The sequence below is a fragment of the Symphodus melops genome, assembly GCF_947650265.1.
Source record: "Symphodus melops genome assembly, chromosome: 12".
Lineage (NCBI taxonomy): Eukaryota > Metazoa > Chordata > Actinopteri > Labriformes > Labridae > Symphodus > Symphodus melops.
The window spans coordinates 4,174,416-4,202,280 of NC_136702.1; the positions used below are offsets into that span (position 1 = coordinate 4,174,416).

Genomic DNA, 27,865 nt, shown 5'->3' on the forward strand with positions numbered 1-27,865 from the left:
ACACAGTTACGGAGAGTATGTAAAAGTAGAGAGATCAGGGTAAAACACTGAATAGCCTAACAATAAAAGAACTGCAAGAGCATTGACTTTCCTTTCTTGAACAGACAATTGCACTTTTTTTCTCCATCAGCTGACAGTCAACCCTTTCCACTTGAAGAAATGGCGGATAACTGTGCTTACAAGCTGTTCAACTTTGATATTGGGGATTATTTTTCTTGTTCCAATTCCGACAAATTGGTTTCTTTTAACCATAGCCGTGATCATTCTCTCTCCAAAAAGATTCCCTGTTGCGTTTTTACCTGTATATGGCCAGCTAAGGAGCTTGTTGAGTAGTTGCTTCTTCTGTGTTATGTCGCTCCAATCCACAAGTAACAGCTGCTGCTGGCAAAGATACATAGAAGTGCAACAACAAAGAAATGAAAGAGGACTGCTTGAAAGTAGTGAGAGAAGATGAAGGGTTCGTGGCATTATTGGTTTTTTGGTACACACTCTACCAGGGATGATGGGCTCATGTGTATCACATAAACAAAAAATCAGCACTGAATGTGGGAATTGTTTTGAAATCTTTGATTGAGCCTTTTAAACCTTATGGTGACAAAACATCTGTCTGTGTGGAAACTGTTACTGGAGTATTTTTACAATAAATTCAACATGTATTTGTCTCTGACTCTTGGTTCTATTTGCTTCTGTTTCTTGCAGACATGCCTAGAGTTGGAGCGCTATCTACAAACGGAGCCCAAGCGACTCTCCGAACTCTTTGACGAGGAGCTCGACTGTCTCTTAACGCCAGCTTTCATGCAGGGCGGTGACAGTGACGAGGACCTGATGGATCCTCTCCTCCCCAGCCTCCCTGATCAACCCAGCCCGCCTCCGCTACTGGTGACTCTTCCCAAAGTTCAGGCAAAAGTTCTCCATGTACCCAACTCCAGCAAGTCCGAAGCAGGGACTGAAACCCTAACAACAAAAGACCATGTCCTCGCAGGAGTTAGCGCTGCACAGCTGAGTGCAGCTGTCACATCCCTAACGCCACCATCGTCACCAGAGCTTGGCCGTCACCTCATTAAACCAACACAAACACTGACGGCAACGGCAGACGGTACTCTCACACTCAAACTTGTGGCAAAGAAGGTTGGATTAGGAGCGGCTAAATTGGTGGCAGCACGAGCATTACCGTCGCCGCCAAGCCGAGGAGGAGCCCTCAGCGATGGCGAGCATGGTGGCGGAGGAAGCCTTGGAGGAGACGTACCAGAGAACAAAAAGAGAGTCCACCGGTGTCAGTTCAACGGCTGTAGGAAGGTTTACACCAAGAGCTCTCATCTGAAGGCACATCAGAGGACTCACACAGGTAAGACATTCATTATATAATGACAGTTGCTTACACTACAATCAGTGATTACAAATGAATAGTTGTAATCATTAAATGAATGCCATGTTAAAGCAAACACAAACACGAAAGCAGTCCAACCTTTAAATGTAACTATTTGTGTAACGATCATTTGTAAAACATGACAAGCCAACATTTTTTTTTAATAGCCATAGTTTTCCCAGCAGCTGAAGAAAATACCAACATGGCAACCAAGCACTTTAATGGCCAAATATTGCGCCAATCTTGGTTGTTCAGTTGAGTCACGTAACCTTAATCCAACTGATTGTGTTACGTTGCCAAAGACCAGACTGCTGCAAATGAGCAGCCTTGGAATTAAAGCAACGCTGGCTGCAATGCAGGCCTGGCAGAGCATCAACGGGGAAGATACCAATTGTCTGAAGATGTCTGTGAGATCTGGCATCAAGTATTTAAAATTAGGACCGCGTTCAAGTTTATACAGCTTGTCCTGTCGCTTTCTGTCCACTAGAGTTAGATGGAAAAAACCCAATTGTTAACACATTTAAATTATAGCTGATCTATTTGAAGTTCGATATGATTGGGGTTTGAGCCAACTAGTTAATAATGTCAATGTCATCCCTGTTTTTCCAAAATGTATGCACTTCAGTTTTGTTCTTAAATCTAAGCACAAAATGTGTAAATGTAGATTAAAAAAAAAACCTTTAAGGTTCGGTTGACTTGGTTGAGTTTAAGGGGACATTTGCATAGACAACATCTGAACTTCATTTTTTAACGCATTAGGACCTTTCCCCTCCCTCTCCTGCTTCTCCGTTGATCCTCCAGCTTTTATTAATTTCCTTGTGAGCCTTGATTCCAGCTCAGTGCCAAAAAACCTTGCCTCAGTAATTGCCTGATGATTGATAGAGTGGTAGTAAATGACATTGCGAAGTCAGCCATGTCCAACCGCCTCTGACACGCAGCTTTGCCTGCTAACTACAGCTGCCCTCTCACTGACCCTCCGACAGAACACACACCAGGCTAATGTGTCCAGGGGCTATTTGCTGTGAGCTTTCCAAAGTGTCACTGTGTAGAGACTGAGGTTGATGAAGAAGACACAGAAGTGAAAATTGATTCGACTGATGTAGATTATGATGAAGTCATGATTCTCTGATGGCTTCACTTAAAAGGGCAATAGCTTAAGATTTATTGCTCATAACACATTCTTGCTTGAAAGGAAAATACACACTTTAGGAAGAGCTGCTGTCCGGTATTCTGTGATCTTGTTTCTTCATAGTGAAACCAAAGATTGCATTTACTGCAAAGTAAAATCACATTATATAGCTAAGAGAAACTGAAAATGACTTTTAGTCTGAACATATATTAGGCAATCATTCACACTGGAGGTTGTTTAGGTTCACGGTTGTCGCCTTTTAAAAATGACAGAAACCTGTTTGCCACAGATTGTGGTGTCCGGTATTAACTGAGGCTGAATCCATCACTAATCTACAGCGTGAGGCCCATGCAGAGTTGTTCCACCTGAAGCTAGCATTATTCATCTTTAGCTTCAGCCACAGCATCATTTGCAGTATCTGTAGTGGTTCATGGCCTCCAGTTGTCATCATCTAGCGTTAGCAGTTTCCTTGACGTTCACTTGGATTACACGACATAGCCTACAGATCTTCTTCTGTGTTAATGCTGGCAACCTTGGCATCATTAATCCGGCGTGTTACAGGCTTATATGATCCCAGGGACCATACCATGGCTTTAAGTACAGCATTACATCCCAGGGCAGCATCTAGCATCGCCTGAGGTCCTGCAGCTTTATTATAGTTGCTAGCTTTCTGTTAGCCTGGCCGCTAGCTGCAGTATCTTTAATCTTCTTGTGATTCGACAGTCGAGTCATGCCAACCAACGATGATCTTTTAGAGGCTGGATCATTCACTGAGAAAAGAAAGACACCCTGAAGCGATGCAGCCTCTTTAGTGTGTGTGTATGTGTGCATGTGAATGTGTGTGTTATAAATGTGGGGGCGGCGTATTCCCTCCCTATGTGTTCACTACAAGCGCAGCACTGTGGTTTAATTAGCTTAATCCTCTTTTTGGGTTATTATGACCATAAATCATTGAACATACATGTAGGGAGGGATTAACGTAGCAGAGACTGCAGGGAGGAGCAACTGCAGAAAGCCTGCACAACATCAATGCACTTACTGTCACAGAGAGCACACCAGAGGCCATTAGAAACATCATTACGGTGAGGTCTGTCAGGAGGATACAGTGCATGTGCTGCAATTCCACATAATGTTGGTAATAATATTCCTCTGTTTGGATCCAAATCTACTTCCCTGAGCTGCAGCTATAATGTGAATTCAGGTTTTATATCCTGATACTATATGAGAATTCTCAATTAGGGATGAGCTGCTCCATTATTAAATGCACAAATTAATTCAGTAAATCTTTAAAGTATCCTGTAAGAGATGTTCTGAGTCAGAGCCAGGGTTTTGTGGTGTACTGGTTGTCCCTCTCTTGGATCTGGTTGGATCTCTAGAAACAGTAGATGGCTTATAATTGTATCATCCGTGTTATTGAAGCATGCAGTCCAAAAACAATTCACTTAACAACATACTTGGCATCCAAGATAGCAGAATAGACGAGCAGTTTTGGACGGAGTGTCTTTCAAATGTCCTAGCTGTACTTAATGAAATTTTTTGACGGGAGCATTTACTCAGAGTGTGGGCGTCTTTTCCTACAACTGCAAAACATACCGAATGAGCACACTGCAGCAATCATGAACACACATTCTGGATAGTAGACCCAGTGCTGTCAGATGACTATACGCCTTTACCATAGAAATAAAACTGACAAATTAAGCCGAAAAGAAAGACTGGAGAAAGGGAAAACTGCGTGTTTAATTCTCTTTGACAGCTCTGTCATTCCTCTAGTCTACAAGGGTTTAAGTTTAATGGTAGCTCTCATGTCCTTATTTACATGTGAAGAAGTAACCTATTGTTGTATGCTACAGGTTAAGTGGCTCAGTGCAATCCCAGATATTCACCTTAAGAATCCCAATTAAGTGTACATCTGTCAAGACGTGTACATTACCAAAAAAGAAACTCCCTTAAATGAAACAATACTAGCAGATCATATTTACACGACTCTACACCAAACACTTAGAAAGATTAGATTCCTCATAAGCTTGCAGACCAAATGTTTGATTTCCAATGGAATAACCTTCACAAAAACCTGAGTTGGCTAAATATCCGAATGGAAGCCATCCTCTGATTTCAGATTTTCGTGGTGAGACATTTCTTAAGGCCATCAGTCTGTCAACATGTTTAAGCAGCATTTGAAATGTCTGACAGTTCAATGTTGTTTGACATTTAAATGCTCCCTCTGACATTTAAGGTTTGAAAACTGATTTTCTTACCTTTTGAAAGTCATGACTGATGTATACAGTGATCCTTTTCATTCTATCCTTCTTTGAAGAGTCGCTAGATCCTTAGCTTTTCTGACATTTTCTTTACCTCTTATGCTCCAAATCAGAATCAGTTTTTATTAGGTACATTAACACATCCAAGGAATGTGTCTTAGTTAACAGTTAACATGGGAAATAAAGCCAAACCCAGTACACTTTATGTTTCAAAATACACTGCATTCTTTTAAAAAAGCCATTGTCTTCCATTTGTCACTGGATGGTTAAAAAATAAATCAACGCATCACTAAATCTTATGAGTTTATACAGTAATTCATTAATAATGGTGTTGTCCAATGGTCCGATAGAGTTTTCACAGCATTAAAAGTTTGCATCAATGCATGTGTGAGCAGTTCCTTTATTTGTATAAACAATAATATAATATTAATGTATTATGAATGTAACAGCCATGCATTCTCCCTCCTTACCATCCTGAGGGGGAGAATCCATTAAATCATTTGCATGAGGAAACCTCCAAACGATAACTTGAATTTCCCTCGGGGTCAATAAAGTATCTATCTATCTCTATCTATCTATCTATCTATCTTGGGAATTATTCATAATCTTTAGAAACTTGAAAGAAATTCAAATGTATACAAAACAATTTCAAAATATATACATGTGATGTTATGGCTATAATACAATAGAAATCATTATGTGCAGCTCATGAGGTTTAAAACGTGTAAAAAACCTCTGGCATGGATACTCCAACTTCAGTTTGACTTCTTAGAGACCGCAACCTTCACTCCAACCCTCAGCACGCACCACCATAACTTCATGTGGATTTAGGAAACCCCCTGCTGTAACCTCAGACCTCCACACACATACTCCATACTCCATTCTCCTCTATACACCCGAATCCAATCTCCAACCAGCTCTCTCTCTCTTTCTCTCTTCTTGCTCATTCAGTTTGGGTTGCCAAGCAACTGCATCACACTCTTCCATAATTGGTTGGTGGCTGCTTGATTGTCCATGCCTGTTAATCTCTCACCCTCTCTCTCTCTCTCACTCACTCTCTCTCTCTCTCTCTCTCTCTCTCTCTCTCTCTCTCTCTCTCTCTCTCTCTCTCTCTCTCTCTCTCTCTCTCTCTCTCTCTCTCTCTCTCTCTCTCTCTCTCTCTCTTCTTTCAGTTGCTAGGTGACTTTATCACGCATCCTTGCCTTGCTGTGCTATAATTGGCTGGCGTCATGGTTGCTGTGGCGTCAGGCCCGAGCTGGCCTTGCTTCATTCCTCCGACAGTGTGTGTGAGTGTGTGTTATAGCATCTATACTGTATGTGTGTGTGTGTGTGTGTGTGTGTGTGTATATGTGTTTGAGGGGGGTCCTATTGAAGAAAGAGTGGGTGCTCTGGCCAATTACAGAAGACGGGTGTGAAACGGCCGCCTGTCTGGCACCTGCGGCCCCCTCTCATACCCCATATCACACAAACTTACACAGACACACACACACACACACACACACACACACACACACACACACACACACACACACACACACACACACACACACACACAAGGACAGCAACATGCAGGTTGAGTGTAGCATTTCTCCAACAGGATAAGCTGCCAAGTGGTTTGCTATTGTATGTAGAAAATATTGGTCCTGTATTCACTCCTGAGAGAGGCAGACTCTAAAGAGTGAGGAGGAGGATTTACACTTCCAGACATCACTGCTGAAGATTCAACACGGAGGATGTTTTTTTTTTGTAACAGCAATAGAAAAAAGGTGTTGAAGAATGAAGCCCTCGGAATATGTTGAGAATTTTCTTTACCTAGAAAGTTCAGTTAACATTTGGATCTTTATATTCTTTTTAAACAAATTTGATTGCCAAGTAGTTATTGACAAATGTCCTTCGCAATGTGAAGTTTTCCCTTTCAGAAAGGGGTGGGGGGCAGGATGTAAAAAAAAAAAAAAAAAAAGGTGCTGCGGTTGTAATGTTTAAGAGATGCTACGTCTTATTGGCTGTATCCAGTATCAATCGAAGAATAAAGAAGAACATGCTGGAGAGCTGAAATGAGTATAAAGACGCTACATGCATGATTACATGCATGACAATCACGCCAGTCACTCGCTGGTCTCGTGATATCCCGCTGGCCCACGATCTATTATCCTAACTTAAACCATGCTGTGTTCACATGTAGGTCACCCTGACTTTTACTACGAAATGTTACAAAGCTGCTGACAGGAAAAAGACAAATGTTTGACCTTCATGTTTGCACACCCTGAAAATGTAAGGACATTTTAAGGTTCTGTGATGTTTTACCAGTATAATGTGCTCTGTGGTAGGTGACACATGCACAGCGTCCATTCAACACTTTGATTGGCCTGCAGCAGAAGGAGACCGAGAGGGGCTTTCCATTTTCATTTAGAAATATCGACGGTCAGAACATAATCGCTTCAGACATGATTGCAGGTGTCCTAACACAGACTTACAAACAGGATTATATGTGTAATATGGAGTTTGAACTACCTCAGATGGTTCTCCTAAATGTGAATAAACACATAAATCTTCCTGAACAAAACATGCTGACTATTGGCTTAGAAACAGCCAATATCATTTTTATCCATCTTCTCTTGCTTTTTGGTCATCACCCAAACCTGGAGGCCATTTTATGACTGTATTATTATGACACAAAGATTTCATAACTGCAGCTGATGCCTCAAATTGCCAATCTAGCTCACAGGCCTTTGCACAGGCCATTATACTTTTATAGCTCTTAAAACTTTCCGATCACTGAAAGAGTATCTCATCAGTTTTGCATTGTGCCTTCCAACATTGTCGGACTCGTGATGGAAAGTTTTTTTGTTTTTTTTAATTCATTATAGATATTAAGGCAATAAAACCCACAGCAGCCACTTTTTATTGATCTTCTCTCATAACCTGGATTCTACATTACCTAAAATGCAACTCAAGCACCAAGAGCTGACAGAGTTTTAGGTTTTTTTAGTGGTGTTTAAAGTAGCCTCAAGCTGTTAGCCTAAAGGGAGAGATGGAACTTTTAGTCTTCAGCTTCGACTGATGTTGAGACTAAAACTTTTCTTCTCATGAGCCGTTATACTCCCCGAGACTTGTACACAAACTCTGATGTTTGATGATGATTAAAGTTGGTAGAGTTTTATTTCTACCACTTGGAGCATGTTTTTATTGATGGGAAAATAAGTGATTGTTGTGGTTTTCTTTCATCCCACCGTGTAGTTGCTCAAGTGTCTACAGTAGCAGCATTTTTGCTAAACCTTTTCCTTGAAAAAATTCCCTTGAGCATGATTCAACTTTTATTAAAGAGTGATAAGAGTAACCCTTCATGTAAAAAAAAAACCAACTACATCATATACACAACAGTGAAACAGAAGATGCATGAACTCTGATTTAGACCATTAACTAATCCAAAACAGCAGATGAGCAGAGGGAGGCCGACCTCCAAAAAAAAAACGCACAATAGTGAGGCAGCAACAAAAGCCAGATCCCTGTGGTGCAAATCAGCAAACGACTGCAAGAGATTTGACTGAAGAATTTGAATATGCAAATCCAGCTGAGCTCATGATGTGGAATTCATTTAGTCTGAGAACAAGTACGTCACCTTGCAGTCACGTTGTGTTTGTGGATGAAAGACGACTCTGATCAAAGGGGATGCAGGACGTGGGGGGAAGTAAAGTGGAAGAGGCCAGCGTTCACTTTTGGATGTTCCTGTAGGACATCATCTTTTACCTGTTGTTGCATCACCTTCTCTGCACCTCACATATTTATCCAGGAGAAGGGCTAGTTTTTCCTGCTTTTGTTATTTTTGTCATGGCGATTCAAGACAGAGCGTTAAAGCAAGTGAAGTTCGAAAATGCAATTTGACATCATGTATTGGAAATCTGCGGAAAAACAGCATCAAATATATTGGAGGCAAAAGAAAATATAAAAAGGAAGTCTGTTGTTTTACGTCTGACATCTGTCCTTTGTTCAGGTAGAGAACGCAGCAGGACATCATCTGTTTCTCTGGGTAACCATTTCAATTCACTGCCTTTCCTTAGAATTCCTTTTTGAATCAACTATAGAAATGGATGTTGTCTAAGTGATGTCGCCCTTTGATTTCTGAAGAGGCATTATGAGGCCAAATGATGGTGGGAACCATATTGGAAATGCTCTAAACCTAACTTTCGATCAGTCTAGTGGCAGACAAAGAGTCTGATCTGAAGCAGATATTTAGCCGTCTGACATGTGGGTACATGTTGCCCATCTTTCAGTCAATCTCAGCCATGCCCCTAACTCTTAGCCCCAAGGCCTTTTTATGCGACTTTCAGACCAAAACAAATGCTTTGGAGACACTTCCTTCATCTCTTCTCTTCCTTCATTCTCCCCTCCTGCTTACACATTTCACCCGCCCCTCCAGCCTCGTTTCACAGGCTAGTGTCTCTGAGATTCTAACAAGACTCTGTGATCAATTTAAAGTGCAAAATGCACCTCACATTTGATACGTTATCGTCATGTCACTTTAGACCAAAGAAAATCTTACTCTAGTTTGTACGTTTTTTTCGCGGCCTCCTTCATTGTTTTGGAGGTTGCTGCATCTTTATTTATTTTTGTATTTTTTTATAAAAAGTTTTGGATTTTACAATGATTTCAAATGTGATGCTTCGACACAACAAACTATTTTAAGCAGATTTTTCATTTGAGTTTTGTAAGAGCAGTTTATGTAACTTCCAATCAAACTCAAGATTTTCCCAACTTTCCTGGCTCTGTTTCAGACACATAATTATCTTTTTTTAGTTTTGCCAACAATTCTGAATCAGTGGGTTGTTTTAGTTATGCACGCCTATAAGATAAACTGTAAGGGCAGGATGTGGGTAGCACCACGGAGGTCTGGAACCTCTCAGTTAGGGACTTTTTGTTTTTTTGGTTATATTGTGTTTGTTGAATGTGCATATTCAACATCCAAAAAAAACCGAAGCTCATGTAAACACATCCTTCGCTACTGTGAGAAACTTCTCCACCCAATGTAAAACACTTAAGATCAAATTTGTTCCATTTAGTTTTGGACTGGTGTTTGTGTTTGTCTCCTTAAGAAGATTGGTGTGTGCTGTGCTATGATGGCAGTGCAGGGGCTGCTGGGACATCTGGCTAACTGACTGTAAGCTGCTGTATTGCTCCCCATTAGGAGTCATTAAGACCCCAATTATAGTTACCACCCCCTGGTTCACACACACTACCCCACACACCAGGGGGTCGCAGTTTGGTTCATCACTTTTTATAAACAGTGAGTGCAGTCCAGAAAGGCCTGTGTGCTTATTTGTATTACAACTGTAACTGTTTGAAAATTAGATTTCAATAACAGCTCATGTTGAGCAGACTCCACCTTAATCAATGAGTCTTTGACAAGGCTGAGGGAAACCTCAGAAACAGTCCACTTTTGCTGCAAAGGAATGCCACAGCGTCCATCAAGACAAATCATAATGTGCACGATAACTGTACCTACTGTCAAAACTGATCTACCAGAGTAAGTTCAGTTGAGCAGTTTTATTCTGATTATCAAAAAGTTGACAGCTACTGCATGCTCCTTGAGCAACTATTTTCAAACATATTATCTTAACTAGCCATGTCTCTAACATCCAGTGATGGAAATGTAGGGGAACGTACCAAAACACCTTTATGGTACATAAAGTCAAAGCAAAACGGGACATCAGCAACTACGATATTTTATCCTTGTACTTCTGGGATTAGCATGTATCGCTGTTATAGAGTATTTCTGAGCTTGAGGAAACAGCCGAATAAAATCCAAAACGGTTGGAAGCCGAGGCTGCTGATGCTTGCACCAGTGCTTCTTGGTACATGTCGGCAGTGCTGGTAAAGCGTTGTAGCAGGAGGACTTAGTGTTCTGTCAATAAAGCACACAAAGAGGAATTTATTGCTTTAATTAACTTTATTTACTGTCAATACGTATTGGATACCACCTAAATCTAGACAAAGATTCCCTTAAACTGTCAAACAAAGGATACAGTAATGGTGCAGCTGTAAAAAATCGTGGTAGTAAAATTTTAACTAACCAGGCATTGTTTTTGGTGTCTAAACTCGGCAAATTGGACCCCCTGGACTGAGTTTTATTGTCTTTCTTCCCAACCCAGACTGTGAGTTATAGTGAAAATGAAATGAACCGTAGAAACTATATGCTCAAACAGGCTCATAACAGTAAAGGAATTGGATTTCCTGTAAAAGACTTTGTGCAGAAGCAGCAGGGAGGGGAATTCAGTGGAAAATGACAAGTTTAGTCTGTCGAGAAAAAAAAACAACCCAGAACAAAGACATAGAACTGCAGCTGTGCATGAGCACAACATGTTTCTCTCAGCTTGATAAATAGCTCAGAGATGGGGATAAGTGCTTTGTTAATGTGTTAAAGATCCAATTTAGGCGTCATGTCATGGCAGATGAAATAGCCTTGTGCAGACTCAGGCTAATAAATGAATATGGGTGTCCTTTCTTTGAGGTGTTTATGGGCGTATGCTTCAATTATCTGTTGACCACTCACATCAACAGACAAGAGCAGACTTGTGCTAGCCGATGGTTTGTGTTGTTGCTTAATTGCACCAAAGTCTTGGTAGAAAGCCATGTGTTGTTTAGACTGCTGATGGAGTGAAATAGTTACTGAAATTAACCCTGAAATTGAGACCTTGTGACCATTCAAAGTTTGATCCACAAAAAAAACATGAGTACTTATTCAAGCAGCCAAAGTGGGCCCCGACAGTACATCATTAATCTCCCATTCTACCTGTAGACATTGCAAACCCAATAGTTTTCTAAATAAAGCTGATTCTGCAGTTTTTCAAAGCCGTACTCAATGTCTTCTGTCTCTGGCTTCCTGCCTGTGACCTACAAATCAATCTCAGTGTGCCATCTTGAAGGATGTCCTGAGTACAAGTGGCTCAAGTAAAGAGGACAAGGTGAGAGGCTGTTTCCCCAGAGGAGCAACGAGCACAGATTCACAGTTGTTTCTGTTGTAGATGTCTTTTTGTCCCCTGGGGTAAACTAGAGGTTACATAACGTATTCATGATGTTCTGTAAGTAACTTTGAATTGTGATGATACTGCTGTTTTTTGCAACAAGATGATAAAATATAGAGGTATTTAGGTGCTTTAAAACAACAGGTGAACTTCTCAGCATTTCTCCTACTTGTTAGCGTTGCCAATGCGACAGCAGGAAATATTCAGGAAAACTCCTCTTCTTCTCTGCTCACCAGTATGTTCGTTTCCATTCGTTAGTTCTTGATTCTGTTGCGCTTGTCATCTTGGATTTTTTAAGCGTCTTCTTTGCTTCACATACGTTTCCATCCCAGTCCAACCTGTAAATGTAACACTGTGAACGACCTGTGTTAAAGAGCAACTCAGGAAGATTTCAGGGCAGGCTGCCTTGACTTTTTTTTTCTTTTTCTTTTTTTCAATTTACAAATTTTCGAGTCGTAGCTACATGTGTGAAAACAGCTAAGCAGAAAAGGCAAGAAAGACGTGAAGAATAAAGCCTTTTGTTTCAGGATATCAGGAAAATGCTTGCTGGAGAGGTAGGAAAAGTTCTTCGCATGAAAGAAAACATAGCAGTGTGGATGTAGCTTCAGACATCATCAAATCCCATCTGAAGACAGTCTGCTCCGACACACTACCCACTCACACACACCCCAAGCCAAAATACACACATCTACACACACACACACACAGCTGGAAGGCTTTCTATCATGGAGAGATAACTACAGGCTGAGAACAATAGAGCATCTCTTCTCCCATCTGGTGAAGTGGGGGATGAAACTTCATTTACATTTCAGATCCCACCACCTCAGGGTGTGTGTGTGCGTGTGTGTCTGTGTCTGTGTGCGTGCGTGTGTGTGGGTTGGTGATAGAGGGAACAAAACGAGATTCATTTCAGGGTGAATTTGGGATTATGAATTAACACGCCGCAGTGCTGAAAGACTTCATTTACAGCTAATTGAGTGTATTGGCTCATTGAAATGGCTGTTGTGTTAAAACTGGTCTGCATGCCTGGGCCCCTGGGCTGTGTGTGTCCGTGTGTGTGTGTGCGTGTCCGTGTGTGTGTTTGGGTTTAGAGAAAGCCAGGGGTGGTAACCTGTACATTAGTGAGCAGCTGTAGTTTAGACGTGTGAAATTAGATGTAGAAATTATAATAAAATGTGACACCTCCTCCTGTTTCCCCCTCTCTCTCTCTCTCTCTCTCTCTCTCTCTCTCTCTCTCTCTCTTGCTCTCTCTCTCTCTTTCTCTCTGGCAGGTGAGAAGCCCTATAAGTGCTCATGGGAGGGCTGCGAATGGCGTTTTGCCCGTAGTGATGAGTTGACACGACACTACCGCAAACACACCGGAGCGAAGCCATTCAAGTGCAACCACTGCGACAGGTAAACACAAACACACACACACACACACACACACACAGCATCTGCTCAATCTAAAAACAATGACAAACAATCACTTTGTTTACATTTTGAGGACGTCGATGCCTTTCGGCTCTCAAGGACGAGTGTTTAACCTGTCTTAGTCAACAAGTCGAACTCCAAAAATATGTTGGTCAACAGAGAAACAGAACGAGTGCGGGGTCAAAGAGTGCAGCACATTTCTGTCAACATTCAGGAGCATTCAATGTTTGTCATTGTTCAATTTCTAATTTCGTTAGTAACTCTTGTTTCATTCTATCAAAAGTTACATATTCTGCAATGAAAGAGGAATAGTCAAGTGTTTTGATACAGAAGTGCATTATTGAAATATTAAGAGAATCCTGTTGTGATATTTCTCAGTCAAAATCTTTCAAATCCTCTTTGACAAAGTTGGTTATTAGTTATCTTCTGTTTACAGACTTAATGTTGAGCTAAGCTAAATACCTCTTAAAGCTACCTCTGAGTGGAAACCACAGAAAATGAAAAATTCTCACTCACAAGTCGCCAAGCTTCGAAGCTTGGTCAGTAACTGAATTTATCAAATGTAAACCTGCACGAACACTCATGATACATTTTCTGGTTTGTTACTTTGAACGGCTGTAGAAGTCCGGAGATGTTGTATGGAGAGCACAAAAAGGACTTTAGTTGCAGGCAATGGAGGAGTTTGAATATGGTTACTCCTTTATATACAGTATTTATTTTTTTTACCAAGGCTTGAAGCAACACAGCAGGTGCCTCTTGTATACTGTATACTGTTACACAGACTGTACCTATATAAACATGTACGAGGTCTCAGTGATGTCTTAAACTGGTTTGTAAAGCAGCCCATCGTTGGAAGTCGCAATATTGCAAACGCTATCTTGATCTAATTTGTGATCAATCGAGTCACCGGTAACGACGTGGAGTTAAGGCCACGCCCCTTGTTACCTACTTGTGCATAACTTTTAGCCTTTATATAATCAAAACCAATATGCATCTAATTGAGCATGTGTATACATTGTATTAATCTACACCACATTTGACACCTCTTTTCATACATAAAGGGACATAAACACGTAGGAGTCAAAATGCTGTAAATGAGTCAGTTTCACGTTCATATTTTTGCTTTGACTTGACTTGTGCAGAAATAAAAGATTAAAGTGTAGCTTATGGTGTCAATTCTTTAATATGAACTGTTGTGACTAAAATGAAATTTGGGTCATAACTTTTATTTATTTTTTAACATGGCCACAGGGACACGTGATATCAGTAATTGGTCCAAAAAGGTTGTGGTTGTGTGTGTGTGTGTGTGTGTGTGTGTGTGTGTGTGTGTGTGTGTGTGTGTGTGTGTGTGTGTGTGTGTGTGTGTGTGTGTGTGTGTGTGTGTGTGTGTGTGTGTGTCTGTCTGTGTGTCTGTGTGTGTGTGTGTGTGTGTGTGTGTGTGTGTGTGTATGCTTACTCATGCCCCTAAGTTGGCAGTTAAATGGATTCTGGCTATTGGCAGACTGGTCACGACTAATTGAGTGGCACCAGATGCCAGCTCCACTTTAACATACACTCTCTCTGTATGTGTCTGTATGTGTGTGTGTGTCTGCACTACCTTTCTGTTGAACTGCACACACACACACACAAACACACATGCAAGCACACTTTCGCCCTAGAGACAGTGTAATTGGCTGTTGTGGATTCCCTCTAGTTGGGGTTTTAGACATAAAACCCTCCAGAAACCTGCTGGAAGCTTCTAATCCTGGCTGAGAGCGGGGACTATATTAGCTCCTTTTTTGGCACACACTCACGCGGCACAGACACAATAAGAACACACATGTGTACAGAGCACAAAGAGATTTAAATGCAAAGTCATATTGCCACACATGAGCATTTAAATGTGCAGACGTAACAAACTTGGTTACACAATGACAGCGACATAAGCTGTTTGAGACTCTGACTGATTCAAAGTCTGCAGAGTGTTGCAGGTATTGTGTGTACTGCAGCTCTTTGTCTGCCTGTAAACTGTTGAATAACTGACATGTTAAATAACTGACATCTGAACTCAAATCTACTTTGATTCCAAAAGGAGACCAAAGAGCACTCTAAAATGACCTTCGACCAGGCGAAACTAACATCCGATCACAAAGCATTTGTTTTAAATATTGTGCAGATTTCTTCTTAATTACAAAAAGTTTCGTAGAATGTGCGTCGGTGCCAGCCTACGTTGGCCATCTTTGCAAAGAAACAAAGCTGACGCTGATGAGAACTGCTGTATTTCAAGTGAGTTGCAAAGTTGAGTTCCAGTTTATCAATCGTAGCTTTACCTTCGATTTCAACAGTGACAAAGAGTTTATCAGGATTGCTTATTCGGCTTACAACTCAATTGTCTATGGAATGGTGGTGTAAGGTGCGATACAGTTCAACACAGTATGATACCATATGAGACGACACTAAAGTGTAAACTATGTAGTCCATGGTACAGTATCATAGTGTCAGTAGTGTACCGTACTCTACTGTAAGAAACCACACCATATCAAACTACGGTACAAAACTGTAATAAAGTTCAACTTTAACACCTGCTTCTGCATCTTGCCACATAACCATGGCAACCAGACGCAAGACAAAGAGAGAAACTGGAGATGAAACAGGAGCTTCTTATGTGAATGGTGAAGCTATTCATTAGCACAGGCAGATCAATCAAGAAAAGTCATATTCCTCACTATATTTTACATAACAATTTCTGTGTTTAACCTGCTCTCTCTGGGTAGCCGTAGTCTGAGATTTGCAGTCTGATACAATTTGAGGCTGTTTGCAGAACTCAAAATGGAGAAGTCTCAAGTGATGCCCTGATATTGCAGGTTGTAACCGATCCCAGTCAGAGAGTGCCTTCATTTTCAGATTGCTCAAATAACAAGTTTGGCGGAAATCTGCTTTAACACAACCAGGATTTCTTACAGTGACACACACACACACACACACACACACACACACACACACACACACACATCTGTGAGGGGTGGAGCCCCTAAATATTACCATGAGAATGGCAGAAAGTGGCAGCCACTGAGAAGTTAACATTAGATAGAATGTTCAATCTGACACAATTTCTCCTGGGAAACACAACACACACACACACACACACACACACACACACACACACACACACACACACAGTCTGTCATTAATCCTGCCTAATCAAGCGAGGACCCCCTGATGTTTCCATGGAGCTGGAAGAAGGAGGAGTGATGAGGAAAAGGACAAAAAGAAGTGAGGAGGAGGAGGAGTAGAGAGAGAGAGAGAGAGTTTAGAGGAGGAGAAGAGGAGGATGGGATGGACGGAGGAGCAGGGGGGCGGGTACCAGCTGGTCTGGCTGCTCCACACCCCAACAGTGACACAGTAACTGGCATGGCCATCTGTCCGGTCACACACACACACACACACACACACACACACATACATTGGTGGAGGTGTACAGTAGGTAGCACATGGCCAGCGGAGGATTGAGGGCAAACACTGGAACAGAGACAACAGAGAGCAAAGTTCAATTGTTCACATTAATGCTGTGAAGTCTAAAAACTTGCTCAAATTTAGACGCACACCAAAGTCAGCTCTGTCAACACTGTTTTCCTCATTATCTACAAACTCAAATTATACAGCTGGATAGATGTGCTGTATTTTATTTATTTGTTCTTGCTGGCAGAAGTTTTAAGGTTTAACAAGTTTTCTATAATATTAATTATACAAAAAGAGCACATCGAGACCATACTTAAGAGACCAAGATATTTCTATATTTTATGAGTGAGCAATGGGAACATTAACAAGAAAAGCTCCCTTTGAACAGGCAGGATCCATGAGCACAGCCAGACTCATTGTTATAAAGCCGTCTGCTGTGACTGGATGGACCCAGAAAGTGGCATAGAGAAAGATGCAATAAAATTGCAGTGGTCAACTATTCGGGAATGTGAATCGGGTAATGTGTATGTTATTCCAATCATGATCAGATTGATATGTTATTGTTTATGCACCTCTGTTTTAATTTAAACCATCATTCGGAGGTGAAGTTGGAATAGCTAATATTTAATAAGTGTGTCAGATAATGTGCGATGAGATGACTGTCAAGTGGCAGTGCTGTGTCCAGGGGCTTGCACAAGTCAGGACGCCAGACACACAAGTAGGAAGTAGAATTGAACACATTATATAACTGTACCATTTGCATGTAGAATATATCCGCACAAAGAACAGGAGCTAAGTTTGTAATTCTTTAAATGTACAGTAGGCTGGTCAAGGTTCAGCTTGAATTCCTGATCAAGTTGATCATTTTCTTCTAGTTGCAAAGTAATTCTCACGGCTTAATGTGAAGTTGTCTCTATTACTGTAACTGTGGATGATTATTTCTGCACATCTGAAGACCGACATCAAGACAATAAATCACAGTAGAAGCACCTGAGAGATATTTCTGCAGTGTGACAAACTTTCTATTGTGCGTTTTCTGTTCACGTTCACATTCAACAACAGCCTGCCTAAATACACTAACCATCACACATACACATCTGATAAGCTTGACTAATTAATAATGAATAAAGCCTCTGGCAAAGTGAATTTTTAATTTACCATTTTATTCTCACCCACGTTTTGCTTTTCCCTCTCATTTAGTCATATCATTTGTGATGCATTTTATTGTGAATGTTCAGCTTTAATGTCTTCACTATGCTTTAGTGAAATTAAAATCATACTGACATTATGATTCCCTGTGTATTCCACATGAGCAGCACCTGGTTTTATGTCTCTCTCACACCAGGTGCAGTCAATGCAGAGTTAAATGGCCCGGCATCCGAGAGCACTGCCAGCCTGTCTGCATTAGTGTCTATGTTCATGATGCATATCTAATTAGTTTCTACAATAGTGTTGTACCCGGAGCTCAAGGACTGACTGCAGAGCGGTGGAGGTCTGGCTGTGATTTATGGTCGTGTTGGCGTTGTGTTTAGGAAATCACACAGCCTGAATACAAAGACTTTTATACTTTCATCTGGGTTTCACTGATGTGACACAATGAAGTAGGACCACTGATATCCCCTCTACTTTAAAATGAAGTTGTTGAAAATATCTGAAGTTTTAAATGTGTGGATACTACTAAGAGATTAGCACAGCCTTTTTTCGGTCTCTGTTGTGCTTAAGTTCATAATAATAACCCTAAAGAACTTTAAGCTGATACTTACTTGTATTGACTGTATTAGGCAATATTTACGAAAAATGTCCCTTTTTTACCGTGAACAATACATACTGTACATTCATTTTAAAAATCAGCATAACTTTGAAATAAGTACTGTTTGTCATCAATTGGATGCCTGAAAGCAATCTTTGAGCGGGTGTTTAGTAGCTTCATCAAATCTTTTAGTGCGCCAACCGCGCAGACTGCCTGTTGCCATTGTTTGTTTCTGACTTCTTGGTGCTTAGCATCATTTTTTTTAAGCTGTGCCCTCTCTGTCCAAGCCTTTTGGAGCAAGTTTTTTGGACAGTTTTTGGACAGCTCTACACCACGTTATGATTTATTACAAGCAATGGCAACAACCAAATTTCCCTCTGGGATTAATGAAGTATTTCTGATGCTGATTTAAGATTCTGATTAGCTACTTAGCTTATTTGGCTAACTGATTAACTATAAGAAGAAGACACCGTAGATAGTTCAAGGGGGACTTGAGAACATCAGGTTGTCATTGAAATGACACAGATTCAGGGAGTATTTAAGTGTTCCTACAGTAGCAGTGGGACACTGTCCTTCAAACAAACAGAGGCAATGGAAGTGTGGAGCATTTCCAGGAAATGCACAATGCCAGCGGGAAATACAAGAGGTCTGAGATTATGGAGTGCTCCCAAGACATACACAGAGCCAGTGGGTGTTTCAGGGGGCCTGGAAGCCTTGGCACATGTATGACTAATACACAGAGCCATTGTCTGTGATTAGCCGGATACTCTAACATACAGCACATTATTCCATTAGAAACTGTGAGCTCATTCGTCATTATTTGTTAATCCGATGTTGTATTTATCTTTTCACCTTTCCTTTTTTCAGTATAAATGAAATATCAACCCTACATTGTCTATCTCTCATTTCTTCACACATGTTTTCTGTGATTTCAGGATGTTTTATGAATATTTATGACACATTTTCCCTGTTTCTCTCTGCAGGTGTTTCTCCCGGTCAGACCACCTGGCCCTGCACATGAAGAGGCACATCTGAATCCAGAGGGAGAAGGAGTGGGAGAGGAGGAAGATGAAGATGAAGAGGAGGAGGAGGAGGAGGAGGAGAGAAAGGAGGAGAGAGGGCAGTCAAGCTACCAACCACCCGCCTCGTTCACCCCGTCCTTAAACCAGTAGGCAGCCATGACACCTGCAGGGCAGCCAATCCATCTGAGAGGGCCGTAAAAATCGAACAGACTCACTGCAGACAGGAGTCGGAGGAAAACGAGGAGTAGCTAGATTGTTGATTTTCTTTAAAATTACACACTTGCAGTAGTAAACACTCAACACAGCCGTCTTTGAATGCATCATCCCGGTGAACCCCGGCTTGCTCTCATGCAGCTCTGGGGGCTTGGACACTGCCAAACCAACATACTTAACTTGCTTGATGAAACATTTTGCCGTCGTTTCTTCTTTTTTTTTTTCTGTAGTCAGTGTGAATCACTTTGGGTGAGGAGATATTTCAGTGGGGAAACTTCAATATCCACATAGTCAGTTTGTTAGTGCTTAACCGGTTTTAAAATCAAATACTCAACTTTTTTCATTGTTTTTTTCCTCATACATGGGACTTAATAAACCATCATCTGCTGCAGTCAGCTTCAGTTATTCACGTGAAGAAAACAACAATGCCAAATCTGCAGGAGAGAGACTGTACAGACCGACTTCTAGCAGAGCTGACTATCGTTACCCGTTTTGGACACTTGGTGTTTCAGTGCACCTATGGGACCTCGGTTCAGTCAGCGGGCGCTCCTGCAGCTCTCAGGCTCTCCTCCAGTTAGTGTTTGCATCTCTCACCTTCACTGAGACGCCTGCCGCCTCCGCAGGCCATCTGACAGAAATGCGCAGCGACACTTTCTTCCCTTTTTTTCTACTTTGAGGACAATAATTCTTCTTATCGTTGTTGATACAAAGAATGACACTTTGTTCTTTTCTCTCGCTTGGAGAAAATGTCTTAAAACTCAAAACTGAATTGTGTTTTTGATTGAGGGGGGGGGACTAAAAAAAAAAAAAATCTAAGATGACTTCAACAGAATGTGTGGGATGAGGAGGAGGACGTTGTTGGTCTTTTAATCCCCATGTGCACCAGCTGTACTTCTGCAGTCTGTAAGCAACCAGCGGATGAACAAGAAGAAGAAAAGACAGAATCACACCGACTCTCAAAAAAGGGATTTGTCAATTTTTTTTGTTCAAGAAAAAATAAAAGCAAGGAGCAGAGAGGTCTTCATTTTTTTTGTGCTGCTCCTTCTACCCTGCGATTCACACCACATGGAAAACAGAACCCTTGTACGACCCTCCGTGGTTTCGCACTCTGTCGGAGTCAAGCAGAGGACTTGCTTAAAGAACTCGAAACCTTTTTTTTGTTCTTTGTTTCTTTTTGTTGACTCTATGAACTCATCCTGGAGCGCTCTCACAGACTCTGAAATCTCCTCCCCCTGGCATCACTGCAGGGCAAGAGCAGAGGTTGATGAGCCGCCGTTTGGTTATTCACGTGGGATTTAAGACGCCAACGGACCTTTTGTGCGCCGTGCCCAAAAACAGGCACGGTCACACGCACGGCCTGGTCAAACTTGCCTGTTTCGTATCCATTGACTGCACTGACTTTTTTTTCTCCAATGTTATCTGTGCTTTTTTTTCTACAGCGAAAAAAGGAACACAAAGACAAAAAAATTATAAAAAGACTTGAAAAAAATCCAACACAAAAACAATCCTGTTTGCTCTACACATTGTATACAGAACAAGCACACATACTCCGTCAACAAACACACACACACACACACGCATACACACACATACACACACATGCACACTTACACTGCAGTTTTTTCTTTTGCTTACAGCTCCTCTCGAGATAAGACTAATAAGATTTAGGAAATAATTATTGAACTAATGAACAGAGTTGGAAAACAAAACACTGCATGGCAGGCTTTAGTGCAAATACACACACCAGCTCATGTACGCACACACACGCACACGCACACTCTTCCTGGATTTATATGTTCTGCTCCCAGATCTTTTTTCACAGTAGGAATTTAGCAACTGTTGTTTAGTAGAGGAGTATCTTAGCTCTCGGCTGGAGGTAACAAACGATTCCAAATCCTTTGAAGTGAGAAATCAGCTTGTTCTCAGTTCCAACAATCACCCCCATATCCTTCACTACAGTTTCTGCCTCTCATTTAATCAGCGTTTTTACTTCAGAGACTCTTAGCTGCAATCGAGGGTATAAGCCACTTTCATCAGATTTTCTGAAGTAAATAAAAATAAATAAACTCCGACAGGCCCTTTATCAAAACTTCATACAATTGCTGAAAACATATCGATAATCTGAAAAGACGCTTTCTTCCTGTCGTTAATCTACTTCTCATACTAGATAGTAGCATCATCTCATCTGGTTCTATGAAAACATTGTGAATCCGCTTTTCAATTTAAAAAAAAAAACTCTTGGAGAAAAAAAAAAGAGACAAAACTGATTTAGACATCTGGAGGTTTTTGCACAAATTGTCAGTGGGATCACAACCTCGGAAAGCTTTCCCATGTTTGATGTCAGGAGAACAGCAATCAGCAAAAGTTTAAGACCAACTTTTTATGTGAACATAAAATTCATAGAAACTGATTTTGAACCACAAGTACTGCTCGGTTGAGTTTTGAGTTTCCATATGCATTCCAAAACTCATAACCAACTTTTATTTACCCAGATCAACAGACCAACAATTGGCAGTAGTTATGCACAAGAAAAATGAAGTAATGTACCAACAAAGGCAAGGAAGAAGGAGAGTGCTGAATAAACGTGAATTTAACAGGAAGGACATCAAATAAACGTTTTCATTGAATGTAATAATTCAAACCATTGTTTTTGTCAGAAATCTTTCTAAGTTAACTTGGTGTAGTTTACAAAAAAAATTGTAAAGTACCTTTAAAATCAGCTCCAACTGAGACATTTGGATTTGTTGAATTGCGACTTGCACAAAACTCTTTCCAAATTGAAAATATTTCCCTTGAAAACCAAGGTCAAATATTCATGATTGTTTTATAATTTATCTTTGCACTTTGGTCTTCAATTCAATTCGAAAAACTTTATTTGTCCTTGGGGGGCAATTCAAAAGTCTTATCGTCTGATTACTAAGGAATCACTTGAGGCAACTTTCCATGACAGTCAACACATTAAAAGAATCATCACCCTAACTTTATATCCAGGTCATCACATACCCTGGAATCTCTGATGTTAAAAATATCTCATGAGAGGCGAAAACTGGGGAGAGCAAATATTCACACTTGCTTCTTTTGCTTAATGGTTGCAGAAAAACTAAAATCGCCTTGTGATCAGGGCATTACTGATACCGCCAACACCAACACTTACACCGCTGCTCCATCCGCCCACCACCACCTTTATGCCCTGTAGCGCACGCTAACAGTCTAATACTCACATCTGACTGGTACGACTGGGTAAGGGTTCATGGTTCCTGAAGCTGGCGGGGGTTTTCATATCCCAGAATGCCCAGTCATCGTGCCAGTTGGCCTTGCCAGCCTTCATTAGGTGAAACAGTGAAAACATTCCCCTTCAAGGGGGTTTTATGGTGCAGCTTCGAACAATCGATACCAAAAACCTCCAGCGTGGAACTGCCCTTCAGCCACGGGCAAAGTCTCCCGGGTCAGGAGAGATCAGCGGGAGACCGCCTCCATATGAGGCCTCTATATCCAGCGGCAGCTTTCTCTACTAACTCTCTCTTTCTGCTAAATACAGCGTAAAGCAACCCACGTTCGGGATGAATCCAGTGTTTCATTTTTGAGTTCACTTCATTGTTCGGTTTCTGTAACAAAAGCTGTACTGATGGTTGTTTTCTTCAGCTTGGATGATGCAAAGTCATGCCAAAATGTTGAGACATGCAATGGGATGTAGAAGGAACCCCCCCTATACAGGACGTACAATCATAGAGGGACGGGGATCGTAGCACTTTTGTGAAGCTTTTGATGGCATGAATGTGTATATGTGTATACGTATGTGTGTGTGTGTGTGTGTGTGTGTGTGTGTGTGTGTGTGTGTGTGTGTGTGTGTGTGTGTGTGTGTGTGTGTGTGTGTGTGTGTGTGTGTGTGTGTGTGTGTGTGTGTGTGGGTGTGTGTGTGTGTGGGTGTGTGTGTGTCCACATTAGGCAAACTGTGAGGGAAGCAGTGATTCAGCAAGGTGGTTGATAACAGATTTTTAACTGCTGAACATGTGTGCAACCTTGTGGGAGAAATTTTGGTTTTTACTTCTGTGGATGAAAATGCTCTTAATCCAAGCGATGGCTGACAATGTGTTTATTAGTTTTTTTTGGTTGAACCCTTCATTCATTCATTCATACATTCACTCACTCATCCAAATGCTCAGAATTTATCAGTATTTGGGCTCTCGATTATCTGTGTGTAAATCATATCCAAAAAATGCCATATTCAGCACAAACATTATAGTTAAAAAAATGTAACTTAGCAAAAGGAAGTAAGACACATAATCAGCTCATTTGCATTTTGTCCCCAAATTCACACAAAACTGACGCAATCCGTGTTTTTTTGGAGTTGAGTGCAATCCTTTGCCTGCATTCTGACAAAAAATGGAAATTGATTTTAAAGGTTGATCTGCTCCTTTGGAAAACCATGGCAAATAATAAGCCTTTTGTACTGTCTTAAAAGAATGCGTAGCTTACAGTACATTTCTGTGTTTTAACAAATAAAATATTGGACAATGTGCCCAAAACTATAAATTCAGAAGATAAATCAGTCGTGCTGGCTAGCATTTTATAAATTCAACATATAGCTCTTCTTCCCCTCTTTAATTAAAATCCATCTTGACGTCCAACAGATCTCAAAGTCACTTCAAATACCATAGCACATTTAGTCTTCTTGACGCTCCGCCTGAAGAAGCAGGTTTTGTCACAGTGTTGCTCCAGGTCACATGTCGTCTCTCAGGCTCCTCCAGGCCAGCTCGCTGCCGTCCCACAGCGCTGATTAGCATTAGCACTCCCGGGTCCTCTTCTCCTGTTGCAGTACAGCTAATGAGATGGCTCTGGTTCACAGCGAAACTGAGTGGTCTGGAACAAACAAAAAAAAAAAAAACAGGGACCTTGAGATGGACAGATTCCAGCGATTAGTACCCAGTGGACAGATTTAATGTAGACATAGGAGATCCTGTTAGCATACAGAAATGCAAGGAGATAGTGGGGAATATACAAATAAATACTAAATGAAAAATAATTAAAGAAAACATTTTCCCACATGAATATATAAATTGTTACATCAGCCTTTCCACTTTATCTCATTGATTAAAGGTAAACTAAATTGCTATTTATCCGTTAAGTCTCAAACATCTCTCATCCTACAACGATAAAATACCATTTTTGTTTCGCTCCATCCTCACCCCTTCTCTTCCTTTCTGTCCACAGCAGTTGTCCATGCACTATCAGCTGCAGGAATGCACACTTTACACATTTTGCCCAAAGATTTGCATATTTGCAAGTAAACTGCTGTGAATGTAGTAGATTTAGTGACGAGCTGAGAGGCAGAGATGCAGAAAACGAGTCTTGGATGGGAGGTAAAATGGAGAAGGGTTCGTTTTTTCTCACCTGATCGTCCCATTAAATCTTAATTACCAGCGTGCTCCAACTCTTCATGCTCCATAACATTTTCAGTCTCTTGTCTACTGCTAGCTGGAGCCGAATTTACTGTTCACACATGTAAAATAATGTTCACGTGGTCTTAGGTGTCTAGTGTTGTTGTGCTAGCAGGCTTAGAAGGAAGTTTAGATTACATCAGCTGCTTAGCACACTGCCAATAGCACCAGTGAATTTCATATCAAAGTCAGAGTTGGTCTGGAGTCTTTGGAAATTGTTTACATTGTAGACCAATTTTAATTCACCAATGTTTTTAGTTTACCTTTCCAATGTCTCAAATGGGCAGAGTTCAGAAGAAATCCGAAAGGGAAAATTCTGTCCTTGAGAACTTACTGAAGGCAGGTTAATTGCCATGCTTCAGTTGTAAAAGACAGATAAAGTCTACACACTTCCAATAGGTTTGTCCAATAGAAAATGTAGTTTTTCTAACCAATAGGCTGAGTTATGAAATTGCAAGCTGGATCATGGGCTCATTGTACCAAATTACATCCATTTGAACTTAACATACATTCATCTTGACGTGTGTCACTCATTGGAGAACTTGTCAACACATCTGCAATTGACATTGTTTGGACTAATAAATAGACTAAGAGTAGACCAAAAGGGTTCTGAGTAAGAAGTAGAGCAAAGTCCAACACAAACCAACAAACCTAGAGTGAAAAAAGCCATTAAACATTGTCCTTGACTCCAGGCAGTTCTTTTAACATTGTCCTTTCAGGAACCAGGCTCCGGTATCCACAGTTTTTAACATAATACTCAGAAGAAGGATTGTCAATTTAGGCAGCTTTTGTAAATAGTGTGAGATCTTTCATACAGATCTGTATTTGGCAACAGCACTGTCTCAGACATTTCAGCATATCTATAGATCGGCTTTAGTTCTCGCAAACATTGTGCTATTTAATCATATTTAGCTATCACACTCTCCATGTGCACGCACTGCTAGCATAGTCTGTTGGAGCACTCTGTCAAATATCCACTTAACATGTGTCACTGATCCAGGATGCACTTTGCCACTAAGAACCATTTTGCTGCACGTCCACATACAGACTAAAACCTCTGGTGAAATGCCTTTTACATCACCGTTATTCTGGGGTATAGGTTGTACTTTCAAACATTCAGTCATACTTGGACTTGGTTAAATTTTCTTGGCATCAGTGGCATCCTGAAGTGACTGTTTCTACTGTGTTTGTCCTTGCTTGAAGTGTCAGTATATAAGAGATTCACAGATCTTTGCCCCTGTCCTTGTGTCTTTACATTTCACCTCACTCCGACCAATCGCTCCCCACCCAAACGTCGACCAAACACGCCCAGTCTTCACATGTCCAGCTGATCTAGGAGCTGTTCTCAAGCGCTATGCAGCTTTTGAGCTCCAAGCAGTTCTTTAAAAAGACTGCAATCACTTTTCCACTTTTCTATCCAAATGTCCTCAGTGGAACCGTTAAATTTCAGACAACTCATCCGTATAGGTGCATCTCTGTCAGTTCATCTGCACAAACACCCTGTTTCTTGAGGGATTTGTGTGTTTAACGTCAAGTTCAAGAACTTCTTAAAGACAGTGGTTCCCCCCCCCCCCCCCCCATGTGAAGAACAAAGCGCTCCCAAATACGTTCTATTTGTATGAAGTACAAGCTTTGTCAAATAGTACAACTTTATTGCTTATAATTTTTTGTACATTTTTGGTAAGACAATGCTTTCACAATAAGCAAAAAAAAAACTAAAAAAACAACTCTATTAGTCATTGGTTGTAAATGGGATTTTTTTCAATTGATAACATTTCAAGTTGGTTGTTTTTCCCAAACTTAGGTTTTCATACTTTTGCCCATCATTCCAAAAAATGATGGCTACTTCTTCACGGTAAATGGTTCAAGTGCCACTAAATTGGACCCATCTCAAAAACGAATCTAATCAGTAACGTGTTATCGTAACCAACAGGGGTTATAGTGAAAATGAGACTGAAGCTGAAATGAAAAACTGAGCATCCCCTTAATTAGTAAGCATTAGCACCCATACAACACAAATCTGATGAACAGACAGACGTGACTTGGGTGCCAATGTTCATGCCACATGATTAAAGAAGTGGCAAGTCCTATATTCAATATCAATAAATTCAAAAAACTTTATACGTCCCCAGGGGGCAATTCAAAATGTTGTCTTAAGAGAAAGCACCTTTATATCATCCAGTCTGTATACACAGCTAACTTTAACCAAACCGACTCTATATTTCCTGGGGTGAGTTGACATGTAGAGAAAACAGAAGGCAGCAGATGTGTTTTTTTCCATCACAAAATCCCTCTCACCTGTCTCTCTGGGGCTCTGTTACTCTGATACCTTTCATTTCAACCTTCAATCCATAAACCTTCACTCCACACCCACCTTCCTCTCTGACATCACCTTCACATCTGTTGGGTTTTTTTACGTTTGACTTTCCTTTCTGTTGTTTTACTTTGACAATTTTTGCTGTACAAAGTGTTTAAAATATTATTTGTATTATATGATGTTAGTATGGTAATGTTCTTTATTAAGGAAGAAGAAAATTTATTTTTGTTACTGGTCTGTTTCATAATTCTTTTCTAAATTGGTATTGTAAGATATCTATGCAAGAACTGTTAAGTGGAGCATTTTTATTTAAGAATGTAATATGTGTAATAAATGGTAGAATCTGTTCACGGCTCGTTGATAATTTGTTCCATAAAATGTATCTTAGATTAAACCATATCAAAACTTCTCTGTCTTAGTTCATAACACATTTTTAAATACTTTAAACCAGTTTGTGGGTTTCTTTCTCAGATGCAATAACGGACATACTTGATGCAGAATC

At 40.7% G+C, this 27,865-nt stretch overlaps 1 protein-coding gene across 1 annotated transcript in view; it reads left to right on the forward strand.

Annotated features, from left to right (window-relative positions):
- klf7b (Kruppel like factor 7b) overlaps positions 1-26,738 on the forward strand; it is a 66,292-nt gene extending 39,554 nt beyond the window's left edge. Inside the window, exons 2-4 of the mRNA XM_079356738.1 lie at positions 700-1,345; positions 13,044-13,167; positions 19,357-26,738. Coding sequence (XP_079212864.1) covers positions 700-1,345; positions 13,044-13,167; positions 19,357-19,408 — 822 coding nt within the window. The 3' untranslated portion in view covers positions 19,409-26,738. The remainder of the gene's footprint in view (positions 1-699; positions 1,346-13,043; positions 13,168-19,356) is intronic.
- The last annotated feature ends 1,127 nt before the right edge of the window (positions 26,739-27,865 follow it).